Source organism: Nematolebias whitei, chromosome 14 (genome assembly GCF_014905685.2).
Source record: "Nematolebias whitei isolate Nwh7 chromosome 14, NemWhi1, whole genome shotgun sequence".
NCBI classification, from domain to species: Eukaryota; Metazoa; Chordata; class Actinopteri; order Cyprinodontiformes; family Rivulidae; genus Nematolebias; species Nematolebias whitei.
The window spans coordinates 6,312,755-6,326,021 of NC_056511.1; the positions used below are offsets into that span (position 1 = coordinate 6,312,755).

At 41.8% G+C, this 13,267-nt stretch overlaps 1 protein-coding gene across 1 annotated transcript in view; it reads right to left on the reverse strand.

Moving 5' to 3' along the window:
• Positions 1–340: 340 nt before the first annotated feature.
• mpzl1l (myelin protein zero-like 1 like) overlaps positions 341–13,267 on the reverse strand; it is a 23,999-nt gene continuing 11,072 nt past the window's right edge. Inside the window, exons 3-6 of the mRNA XM_037687246.1 lie at positions 10,300–10,510; positions 7,799–7,928; positions 3,840–3,945; positions 341–1,016 (exon numbers count right to left, since the gene is read on the reverse strand). Coding sequence (XP_037543174.1) covers positions 921–1,016; positions 3,840–3,945; positions 7,799–7,928; positions 10,300–10,510 — 543 coding nt within the window. The 3' untranslated portion in view covers positions 341–920. The remainder of the gene's footprint in view (positions 1,017–3,839; positions 3,946–7,798; positions 7,929–10,299; positions 10,511–13,267) is intronic.

The window sequence follows — 13,267 nt, forward strand, 5'->3', positions numbered from 1 at the left end:
ACAATCAACGCCGAGTCGTAACACAGTGGACTGAACCAAACGAGACCTTGCAGGGGTTGAGGTGACAACAGAAGGGTTATATTTGTGGCCCAAAACTTTTATTTTCATCCCCAAAAGAAATCGGGAAAACCTCGGAACGTCTCATGTTAATGGTCAAAATATAAACGTAGAAGAAGAAACTTTTCAGCTTCAGGTCAACAATGACGTTACTTTTATCCAGTTACGCCCACAGTTCGTCTCTTTGTTACGACTGCGGCTGAACACGCCGCGGACTATCGTTAAGCTTCGTAAATTTTCTCAAGACCCCCCCCCCCCCCCCGGTGCTTCACGACCCACGACGCCATCTTTGACACACCACCAAAACAAACCAAATCACTTTATATTTAGTAAAAGCTTCGCTGTTTGGTCAGTCGATAGAAATTAAATTAAAGCAAACGTGTGCAACTAAACAAAGGAATGTTTTGTTTTAAAAGTCTGCAGTTTTAAGACGTAAGAAGAGATTTTAGAGTTTTCTCTCGTGGTTTGGAGTCGGTGCAACAGTCTGCTAGCTTGTTTCACCTCGTGGGCGTGAGGACGGGGCACGACGTCACACAGATCACAAATTATATTGTTACAGCTGGAATGATGGCGATAAACTTACTGTCTTTTCAAGGCTCATATATTGTGTAAAACGGAGCCTTTTTGTTTTGTTTTTTTTATACCAGCAAAGCACGTTTAGACATTTTCATAGAACACTTCATGCGTTCAGAGGACAAAAAAAAAAACAACAGAAAAAAAAGAAACGGCACCTTTTTTTTTTGTCCCTGGTGAACTCTTCCCTCCCTCCCCGAGAGCAGCTAATAGAGAGGTCTCGAACTTTTTATTTTTTAGTGTGTTTTCATTATTATTATTTTGTTTTGCAGTTTTTTTGGTCCCCGTCTTCAGTTTTTCCGAATGTCAGCGTAGACGACCGGCTCCATCTTATGGAAAGAGCTTTTACTGCCCGAGTGGTCCAACTGGGCGTATATCACCGGGCCCTGGAGCACAACACAAACAAGAAACAACCAGTGAGAGGCGGGACATGACGAACAGGAGCTTTACTGACAACACTCGTTTCACATCAAACAAGCGTTGAATTTGTGATTTTAGACAACTTTGTTACAAAATTTGAATCTATTGTCAAATAAACAGCAATAATCCACCTTTGTTCATTTTAAAAGGAATGGTTTCTTTGTAAAAGTTATAGATAAGTAACATCTTACCTGCCTTTTCAAATAGCATCATTTAACAAAGATCAAATTTACACCTGACGGGACTGACGAGCTAACGGCTAGTCGGAAAGCAGCCGAGACTGAAGTGGATTTCTGTCGTCCGAAAACTGTTCAAATCTTTAAACGTTCACAGCGACCCGTGAAAACGTTACATTTTTTACTTTTACCTCGCAGTAAGATCTTCAAAACACGGTTAGTTCAACAGAAATAATCTAAATCTCTTAGACGTTTTTGAAGAGCTACGTATCGTTTACGTCTAAATATCCAAAGAATTCAACGACAAATGGATAAAAAAAAAAAAATAATAACTTCTCCGTGAACAGCTTTGAACAGTTCGGAGCCATTAGCGACGACAAAAACCCACTTTGGTCTCATTTCTCCAAACTTAGCTTTTTCAACAACCCATCTACTACAGGTTAGAGTTTATTTATAATTTTTACACATTAAACAATGTAAAAACGCCACGTTCATAGTAAAAGCTGAGTGATGTGCATCACTATCTGCATAGATGCTTTAAAATTAATTACCTCGTCAGCAAACAGGAAATAAAAGTCAAACTTAGTTCAGGATTAGAATTTAGGGTCTGAAAAGATAATCCAATCTTATCAAAATTGTTTTATTGTTAAAATGTTTTATTCGACTCAGGCGCATGTTTGAAGAACAGATAACTATAAAAAATAAATGAATAACATCCCACCTGATTCACTCCTCCACAGGTCCTTATTAGATGATTTAATGCTGTAGCTGTTTAGGGCTTTTATTTCCACATAAACCACAACAAAAATTACAATATTTCCTGTTTTTTTTTATTTTTATATTGGAATATTGTTTAAAAATAGAATGCAATGATTTTTAATTCTCATCAACTGTTTTTTAATTTTAAGTTAGGACAGAGGCAACAAAAAGATGTAAAACTGGTACTAAGAACTGGCTGGAGGAGCATTTTGTAGCTCAATAGGTTAATTAGCAACAGGTCAGAGCGCCGGGTACGAAAAAGCATTTTAGAGCGGCTGAATCTGTCAGAAGTAAAGATGGTCAGAGGTTCACCAGTCTGTGATAAACTGCGTCTAAACAGAAGAACGATTTCAGAATAAAGTTCCTCAATGAAACTTTGAATATCCCATCATCTAACCACCACCAGTAACACAGCACCACCTACACATGTACTAATCAACATGTCTCTTAACTACTTGTTTAGATTAGAATGTTCAGATTAGAATGTTCAGATCAGGTTAGATGTATTTTTGCATTTATTATAAGTCTGTTTGTATTTATTGTTCTGCTGCGCATCTACACTGTGTGTTGTTTAGCATGTTACGTTCCATGTTGCACCGTGATCGTGGAGAACACGGTTTCATTTCAGCACGTGCTTGTACGTGGCCGAAATGACAATAAAACCTCTCCGACTCTGATCTACAGTTCGAAACATCAAGAGACTTTTGAAGAATCTGTAGAAACCTCTGAGCCTAAAAGACGAGGCTGCAGTCACACTGGAAGGTCGTGACCTTCAGGCCCCCAGGGGCCGCGGTGTCAAACACAGGTCTGGTTCTGGACAAAGGGACGCTACAGACAACGATTTGTGGAACACTGTTCACCGTGCCACCCACACATGCTGCTTAAAGCTCTATCAGGCAAAGAAGGAGCCGTGTGTGAACACCGTCCAGAACCGCTGCCGTCTTCTCTGGACCAGAGCTGGTTTCAAATGGACCGAGACACCGAGTCCAGAACTGTTCTGTGGTCAGACGGATCCAAACCTGACACTATCTCTTCCTTTCTAAACAGGAGAGGGACCGTCCAGCCTGTTAGCACACAGTTCAAAAGCCTGCCTCTCTGATGGTATAGGGGTGCATGGGCAGTTTAGACATCTGGAATGGCTTCAATGATGCAGAAAAGTACCTACGGGTTTTAGAACATCTGTTCCAATCCAGAAAAAAAAAAACATCCAGCAGGACGCTGACCCTTGACTTCTCCCCCAGACAAGATCGAGAAAATCATCTTCTTCTTCCGACTTTTCCCTCTTCAGGGGTCTCCACAGCGAGTCCTCCTCCTCCACCTCACTCTGTCCTCTTCATCCTCTGTCCTCACTCCAACTACCTCCGTGTCCTCTCGAACTGCATCCATACATAGACCAGATCGGGAAAATATTCCCTCCAAAAGACCGTTATCAAGGGAGGCTTTCAACGGGGAAACATGGACCTAGAACTAATTTTGTGTTGCTGCCATTAAATTCAGAACTACCTGATTTTTTTTATGCCCAGTTTAATAATTTATGTTTATTATGTTATTAATATGGGTTCATGAGATTAACAAATCATTGCATTTAGTTACATTTTACGCATCTTAACGTTTCTGGATTTGAGATTGTGGTTTATTTATTTTTTAGTTTGTGTTTAGATAACTGCACAAATAACTTTATTTCCTTTAGATTTTTTTAAACTTTTCCAGCTTTCTAAACACAAAAACTGAGCAAAGAATTTCCAGTTTTACTATAAACATATACAGAGAGAGGCGTTTTAAGCCATGTGTGAAAACACCGTGAGCCGATGAAACTGTGGCCTCCGGTGGATTTCTTGGTCCCCCAGCTCCTACCTGTACTGGACCCGAGGGACTGGAACACGTGGAGCCCTCCCGCCTGGACTCCGCCTTCTTTTGTGGCCGCGGAGCCTGAGAGCTCACGCTCTCCAGGGTCGTACATCTAGTTTTAGGGTTACGGTTTGCCGTGGTGTGGAGCAGTCAGAGGTGCAAACACACGAGGTAATGGGACACAAGACAGAAAAATAAAGCCATGAGTGATGAGTGACATGAAGCAGCTGAGAGCAGCACTGACGGGATCTGGGTGGTAAAAAAGTAACTTTTAAAATAATTATGACTGGAAATGAAACCATGCTACACTTTCAGGATGGACAAACATCTACTCTCTGACAAAACAATAAGGGAATAATTTAAATATTTATTATGGATGTGGAGCTTTTTAAGACTAAAATCTTAAGAGAGTAATCATAAATTTAAACAAATCCTTATTAAATGTGACTGCTGACTTTAAATATAGTAATTATTGAATTCACCGTTTTAATTTAATTTCCTTTTCCTTAAAAAAAAAAAACAGTCATGAAAAATTGTTTCGATGATTTTGTTTCCAATCTGTAAAGAATTTGCAGAATCCGTTTTAATTATGAAATAAATACCTTTTTGGCTGAAATTAGCAATTTGAAGGTGTCGATTTAAATGTTGGTTTTATTGAATTTTATCTGTTAAAATTTCAAGAAAAAGTAGTTGCAGTGAAGTAAAAACTAGAGCCCGACCGATATATAGGCGTTTGAGGACGTATCGGTGATAACTGTCCCATTATGCGCTGATATAAACACTTCTACTTTTCATCCCTAAAAGTTTGGGAATGAGCCATGTCCTTACTTGCAAATGGTGCAATTGTACAATGTATCCAGCAGAGGGCGCATAAGGACTACTTTCAAATTATGGCCGTTCATTTTAACTTTCGCTTTCAATACAGTCGCTGCATTGTTCAGTTTATATTTTTGTAACACACTTGATAACTTGGTGAATAGTGGAGGATGGAAAATGTGAACGCACGTTGGGAAGACTGTTTCAAGACTTTCAAGTGCACAACACGTTTAAAAGTAGCTGTTTACTTAGATTCTTGGGGGTGGACGAAGCTCGTCGTATTTTATTTTTTAATTCTTGTCGGGGGACGGAGTCACGTCTGTGTTGATAACCACCTGCTAGCTTAGTGCTATGTTGCTGCGGGTTTTATCGAGGGGGGAGGGTGTGCGGATTGGTATGTCAGTAGCATTTTTGCTAGCGTGTTTGTATTGCGCCCAGCGCTACATCAATACCGATAGTTGTCACGAAGTGGGGGGAGAGGCAGGGCACTCGGTTCTGTTGACTGGGGGGAGGGGGGGGGGCACCCTGCTTGTATAATGGTAGGGAACCATTGTATCGGCATTAGCCTTCCCCTCCCAATATCATATCGGCGATGGCCAAAATTTCCGTATCGATCAGGCTCTAGTAAAAACCACAGTTTGTTAAATAAAACTGTTGGTCTGATCCACAAAAGTCTAATAAATTATAATAAATGTTTGCTTTATTTCACTTAATCTGAACTTTCTTGTACCTTTAAGTCTAATATATATATATATATATATATATATATTATTATTTCTGCTACTTAATAAAAAGAACTTTGTTATTTGACAAAATGTAAGTTGTAGTAACAAGCAGAAGTGATCAGTGGATAAATATATAAAAAAATTAGGATTAAAGCTGTAGCATCAGGTTGGTTAATAAATTAGTAAAAAAAAAATGTTGAAAACATTCAAAAAGAGCAGTCTGTTAGCGTCTGTTGGCAAAACATCTCATGAAGCAGTGAACAGATTTTAATGAAAGTGATCTCTGGATGGATATCTACCACCTATAACCCAATTCAAGATGGCCGACATAGCTAATTAAATATAATACGCAAAAGCGGTTATAATAACACAGTCAATTTTGCAAATACCGAGCTAAAATTTGGTGTGGCGGTAGCCGAGAGTAATTCACAACACATATTCTGAGGGCTACTCGTTGCAAGTCAACCCCGTTTGCCTGTCAGCAAAATATCTCAAAACCTCAACGGATTTTAAAGAAACTCGCAGCACGTAATCATCAGATGTACATCTACAACTGATCGACTTTTGGGGTCAACCCTATACAAGATGGCTACCACAGCTAATCAATTTTAGCAAACGCAAAAATTGCGACGTCAACGAACTACATGAATATTGAGGTAAAATTTGGTGTGGTAGTAGCTGAGAGTCATTCTTAAACACACACTGTGATGCGCTAGACCAGGGCTATTCAACAAAACTGCTCAGGGGTCTGGACATCCAGCAACTAAAATCATAAACCAAAGTTTACAATGATCCGTTACCTTTTAAATTTGTTTATTTTATTGCATTGAATCATAAATGCAATAAACAGAACACACACCAAAAAAGTGAAGTGGGCCGGATTAGGCCTGTCACGATAACCAATTTTGCTGGACGATTAATCATTTCAGAAATTATTGCGATATACGATAATATTGTTTGAAATTTGACAGTAATTAGTAATTATTGTCAAATTTAAGAAAAAATGTTGGTTAATTTTTGTGTGTAGTACCTTTTTTGTGCACCGGATGGCAGTATAACTGGTTTGAATCAGTGAGGGAGCGAGTGGGTCTCTTTAAGAAAAATGGGAGGGAGGCCTCTTGATGTGACATGGGCTCTCTCTCTTTTTTTCAGTGCTCAAAATGGCGGACGCTAGGTGTGGTTTGAGCTCTTTAGCACAGCATTTTTCACACAAAGCTTTTAATAAAAAAAAAAAAAAAAAAACATTAAACAAGTTCTCAGCTTCTTTTTGCAGAGAAAAACTTTTTACACCAAGGCACGGGTTTCAACCGTGAATTTTGGAGCTTCGGCAAGACGGAGGTTTATTCCCGAGGTCGGCCTGTTAGCTTAGCTTCACAGCTTAGCCGTTTTTAACGATCCAAAAACGCGATTTTGGATCGTTAAAACAGATTTTAAAACGAAAAAATAGAAAGGGAGGGGTCAGTGAAGAACACCGGAGTTGATCTTTGTGTCATCCAGTGTCTTCAGTAGAAAGAGAGCGACGATAAAGCCGATAAATTAAAATTAGATCGATAATTTTCATTTATCGTGCGAGTAATTGATTTATTGTTTATTGCGACAGTCCTAGGCCGGATTGAAGTCACCCGCAGACCTGAAACGGCCCGCGGCTCGCCAGTTTAATAGCCCTGTGCTAGACCTTTTCTGTATTCATTTATTTTTGTTGTTCCGTGAATCTACCGGGACAGGCTTAAACTTTTTGAACGGGCTGTCTGATCAGAGCCCTTCACTGTTGCTGCCAACTTGAACACTGGAAGTTTCATTAGAGAACTCCAGTTAGAACCCTGGTTCCGAGTGGAAGGATCCGACGAGGGAAGCATGTTCGGATCTGCTCGGATCACACAACTCCTAATAAAAGCGAAGGCTGGCTGTAATCAAGCGACATGACTGCGAGTAAGAACACTGCGTGACGAGACACCGACCCGTTAATGGCGTTAACAGAAAATGTTAATGTGATGTTAGTCAGGACACAGGATGGAGGAAGATGACAGCACCAACCGAAACAGCAACCCCAAACACCTCAGGAGTACGAGCTTCAGCTCCCAAAAACGCTCGAGGAAGAGCTCAAAGAAGAGCTCAAAGAAGAGCTCCTAGCTTTGAATTAGCTTCAACGCTAACAGCAGCGACCTCGTTAAAAATGTTCATTCTCAGAGCGATGCATAAAAACATGCTGATTAGAAAAGTTGGGAGCATTTGAAAACTAGAAAAAGCTGTTTTCTTTTCTTAACAGGTGAAGAAAGTGGCCCAGCTGCCATGCAGGAGTTAGAACGAGGAGAGTGGTGTTAAATATCTGTTTCCATACCTTCACAAACAAAACAAGCTGAATTCAGACCCCTCTGTGGAGGTTAACCGATAGTGAAAGTGCAAAGTGGAGCAGACTTTACTCACCCTTCGTACTCGTGCCGGTTGTGGAGCACCCGCATGACGAAGCACGCAGCTACGGCGATGATGATGAGAACGATTAAAGCGCCACAAACTCCTCCGATTAGAACCGCAGTTTGGCTCTGAGGAAAGGACTCTGCAGAAACGGAGAGGAAGTCAGGGCCGGGCGAAGAAACGATTTACAGCAATAACATGCATCTGTCCAGGCGTTTTAACCATTTTAATTTTTTATTGTCTACAACACAAAGTACCTAACTTATGCAAAAACTATCCATCATGCACGTAAAAATAAAGATCACTGTAATGATCGTAATAAAATCAAATCCATGAGGACGTTTTAGGATTTATTTTTGAGTTTTGTATGTGCAGACGTTCAATGGCATAAATGCTTTGATAAAAACGGTGAAAACGCACACGCAGAAATAAACACACACCGCTGAGAAAACTGAAACAAGTCGCTGCTTTCACGACAAGTTCAACTCCTTTCTCATAAATTTAAATGTTCATCAGCTAAAAAAAAAAAACACGTCACCAAAATAAACTTTAGGAACTGACATCAGCTGGTGTCGGGAGGCAGAACAGCGTCTGCAGCCAAAATATAACAAATCTTCACACCATCTGCTTGATATCCGTTTTTAGAGATTTCAAGATGGAGAAGCAGCTTCCTGATGGACTTTAAGTTCATCTCCTTTAAAAGCTCTAAGCCAGCATTTTGCTATTTTTAGCTTTCAGCTAGAATTATTATTTTTTAGCTTTTCCCTAGTGTTTTACTACATTTATCATTTAACAAACCTTTAGATACTTTCAGCTCTTAGCCAGTGTTTTTGCTAAATTTGACTTTTAGCTAGTATTTTACCATTTTTAGCTGGCTTTTTGTTATTTTTAGCTAGCATTACTCACATTTTCCCATAAAAGCAAAGTTCTCTTCACTTCTTTCAAATAATGTTTTATAATATATACTCGCTCAGTTTTAGTCTTTCAGATTGTCTTTTGCTACTTTTAGCTTCTGGTATTTTTAGCTTCTGGCTAACCTTTCAATACTTTAAACTTTTAGCTAGCATTTTGCTACTTTTAGGGTTTAGCTACCATTTCCCTACTGTAGCTGTTAGTTGGTGTTTTGCTACTTTTAGCTGGTTTCCTGCTTCTTTTAGCTTTAACAACTTCAGCTTATTCAGCAAATTTCAGCAGTCGTTCAGCTCTCACACTGATAAACATAAATAAAAATAAAAGCAATATTTCTAGTTGTAACTTGATTTTAAAGAGAACAGATATTTACAGAAATTAAAACGATAAGAAAAAATATTGTTCAGTAAAAAATACTGTCAGTTACTTGTACTAGAACAGTATTTTGATTCTGCACTTTTTATTTGCATTTCCTTTGTAAATGTTCTATAAACGTATTCTTGTATTTTATTTTCAGTTTACAAAATAGTTTATCCAGTTTTTTGAATAAGCTGCTACAAAAAGGCGAAGGCGCCTGTGTGGTATTATCTGTTAGCGAAATATCTCACAATCCACTGGACAAATTTTGATAAAATCCCAAATCCCACACGAAAATTTACAACCGACTACCTTTTTGGCGTTGGCTTGATTCAAGATGGCTGCCACAGCTTACTGACCTTAGCAAATAAAAAATGGCTATAACTATTCTAAAGATATAGAACTAAAATTTGGGGTGGTAGTAGCTGAGAGTCATCCCCAAAACATACTCCAATTTATCTCATGCACGTTATTTTCTAAACTGCGTTTGCATCAAAACCTTCACTGTTGGAAACAAACTCCAGAGAGCAGATGTAAAACTTCTGCGTATTTAAGGAACATTTTGTGAAATCCATTATTAAAAAGAGGAAGTGGTGCATATTTGAGCCCCACCCCCCCCCCCCCCCCGGTAGGGGTGTGAACGCGTCAGACCTGAAGATAACAAGCTAAAACACGCACTCGTTCACTTCACAAAAAACAAACACAAGAACAAACCTGCTGCGTTTCTGTTACAGCAGTTTATTATTTAAAAAAAAACAAGACCTTTTCCACAAATACTCAGTGGTATTTGTCTAAAACTGTGTATTTGTACTCTGCTACAAAACCTATTGTGACTACACTAGTTCTAGTCTTTTTAGAGTCTGTCATGAGGAAGAAGCTCTCTCATAACTCTAGATGACTCGAGAGATAAGAGTCGCGGTTTAGAGAATAAAAATCTGACAAATCTCCTCAAACGTTGACTCGGTTAGATGTTTTCTAAACTGTTGCTGGAGATCGAAAAGTGTTTCTTCTAAGCTGCAGCTGCATCGGCTGTTTGGTTTTTGGAGGAGATGTGAGGTTTAGAGAGGACTCAAATCAGGTTTACATGTGGTTTAGAGGAAATCCTGCTGTGTTTATCCGGGGAATTACGGTGTGGTTTAAAGTGAGCCACGATGTAATCTGGATTACAGCGTCCAAAATGACACTCCGGTCAGAAAAATCACGGCTCAAATATATTCATTAAAGAAAACCTGAAAAATGATAAATACCTTTCAGAACCACCCTGAGCTCGGTCCGAGCCTGCGTTCCCTTCACGTCCGGCGGGTTCTTCACGTCACAGAAGAAGGTCCCGTTGTCGCTGAACTGGGCCGGGTTCAGCTGGATGGACACGTCCTTCTTGTTGATGTCTCCGATGAACTGGACCCGGTCTTTGAACTCGTGCTCCCCTGGAAATCCTTTCCCGTTGGAAAAATGGTAAATCTAAAAGAAAAAGAAAATAAAAGTTGTTAAAATGTTCAGTTTAAACTCGGAACCAAGAGCCACAAAAACAACAACCTTGTAGGAAGACAGTCAGAAAAATTACACATTAATCCGTTTTCTTAGAAATTAAAGTGTTGAGTGCAGCGTTTACACTGGTTTATACAGTTCTGGTACCAGTACATCGCTCTACCTGGTACCTAATGGTTTTGTACAGGTCAGAATTATATTTACTGGTCTCTCACACTGACACCTGGCAAAGTCTCAGGACAACAGGAAGACAGCTGACAAATCTTTCACCGTACTTGTTTAAAGAATTAAAAACATTAACCGCGTCCTGTGTATGTGCTGAAATAAATAATAAACAAATAAACAAGACCAGGTTGGTGATTTTTATCAACCTCTGCTGATGCTGGACACCTGAAGTCTCCATCCATTCATCTGATCCGGGTCACAGAGGCAACAGGTCCAGGAGGGCCAGAGAGGACAGAGTGTCCTGTGGTCTCCTCCAGGTGGAGCGTGATTGGAAAACCTCCAGAAGGAGGAGCCGTGACCCATCGTCTGAACCACTTCAGCTGACTCCTTATGATGAAGAGGAGCAGCAGCTCCTCAGTGACTCCTTATGATGAAGAGGAGCAGGAGCTCCTCGGTGACTCCTTATGATGAAGAGGAGCAGGAGCTCCTCAGCTGATCTCTAACGCCGTCAGGCCGCCTACAAAGGATTTCAGCAGCTTCGATCCAGGATCTCAGTCTTTCAGTCGTGATTATAGGTGAGGGTTGGAACGTAGACAAACCAGTAAACCAAGAGCTTTGCATTTCCACTCATTTTTCACAGCAATCGACCCGGAGCAACACCCTCATTACTGAGGACGGGCCCAGATCCATCGATCCATTTCCCGCTCCATCTAACGTCACTCTTGACTAAGACACCCAGACGCTTGAACTGCTCCACCTTTGTGTTGGGGCAAAACGAATGCGTGGTAATCCACGTAGCAGCCATCACGAGGAACCACCAGTCATCACCTGGCAGCCCACGAGCCTCTTCTGGACCACAGGGACGCCTCCTCTGACCCATGATAGTGGGTGTGGGAGGAGTCATCTGTTAAAAGTTGCAGTTTTCCAGGTCAACTTTGTGTCTGAGGCTCTAGCAGTGTCTTTTATCGTCCCTGACCAACAACAAAATGTTCACTTTCCTGTTTCCTACAAATACGTGAGCCGTGCTGGTGAAATAGTTCTGAATGTGCTCCGGCTGCAGCGCAAAAACTGTCAAAATACAGAACGTTGCCATAACTGAGACTTGCATTAAAACAAGTCCACGGTTTGTTGCCATGTTACAACAAACAACAGATCATTTTGAAGCTTTAGAGACGGAGAATTTAAAAATAACCATTGTGATTCATGTCGACAGCTCAAGTTACATATTTTCCATCAATATCCAAACTGGACGTGTATAAAAAACACAAACGTCATGCCAAGAAGGATTGTGTTACATAACTGCATTTGTTATATTACCGGTACTAAAGGTATTTGGACACTCCTGATGTCCCGTGGACACAAGGGGGGGGGGGGGGTTTTGGGGGGGGGGACCGGCGGGCTCAGCCTGGGCGGCTTCTTGCCTGGCGGTGGCCGCGGCGTGGTGCTTGGCTGGGGGGCTGGGCTGTGGGGGGCTGTGACTGGGGTGGGGTATATTGGGGGCTTTCGTGTGGGGGGCTGTGTGCTGTGGGGCCGGGGGAGTCTGGGCTCGCTGGGTGTGTGCCCTCATTTGCATGGGGCGCTCTCGCTGTGGGTGTTGTTATGGGTGGACTGGTCTTTTGCTTTTTTGGGGTGGGGGGGCGCTCTTGGTCGCTGTGGTGTTCTATCTCTGACTGTTTGGGCACTCCTGGCTGATTGTCCCGGTTGGGGTTTGGTGGCCTCTCTGGTTGGGGGGCTGGGTGTTGGGCTGGGAATCGGGTTGGGGCGTCTGGACGGTTTCGGGATGGGTCTGGGTTGCTGGCCCTGGTTCTAGTTGGTCCTCGGGGGCTATGTGCCGGTCCGTGGCCTTGATCCCTGGTGGTGCGGCTGCCACCTCCTCCTAGGTATCTCTGTTAGAGCCTCTGTCCCCTGGTGGATCTTGGAGAGTGGGGGTGCCTATTGGGGTCAGTGGGGGAGCTGGTCCCCTGGGGGGGCATTGCCACCTCAGTTCACCTCCCCATCCCAACGTCCTCCTCTGCCCACTCCACCACACCACCACTCAAACAGGGTTTTGGGGTTCTGGTGCACTACTGAGCTACGGGGAGAATCATCCATCTCCGTGGCTGGTGGGGTCCTGGGCCCTAATTTTAATATACAACTTAGACACTCACTTATAACACTCTCACGACACATGCATATATAGGATCTGGAGTGGGCACATGATCGCACTTAGGTGGTGGGATGTACTACCATTTCCACCTCCCCGGACCTGTGCCCACTCTCATATGTAGCATGTAGACATTTAGGGTTCTGTGCGGAGATGAGGGGTGAACGGGCGCCGCATGCTCTCTGGGCAAGAGGTGGGTCTGTGCCGGTCGCCACCTCATCCCCCCATTTTAAACGCACTGTATAACAACATGCATCAACACCATATTCAAGTGGGAGGAGGAGGAAGTGGGTCTGTTCATAATTTATTTATGCATATATAGATTTATTTATTTATTTTATTTTTATTTTTTTTCCCCTTTCACAAACTCCTCCTTTCTCCGTGTGACACTAGGGGTCAGAGATGGGGGGGGGGGGGGGCCG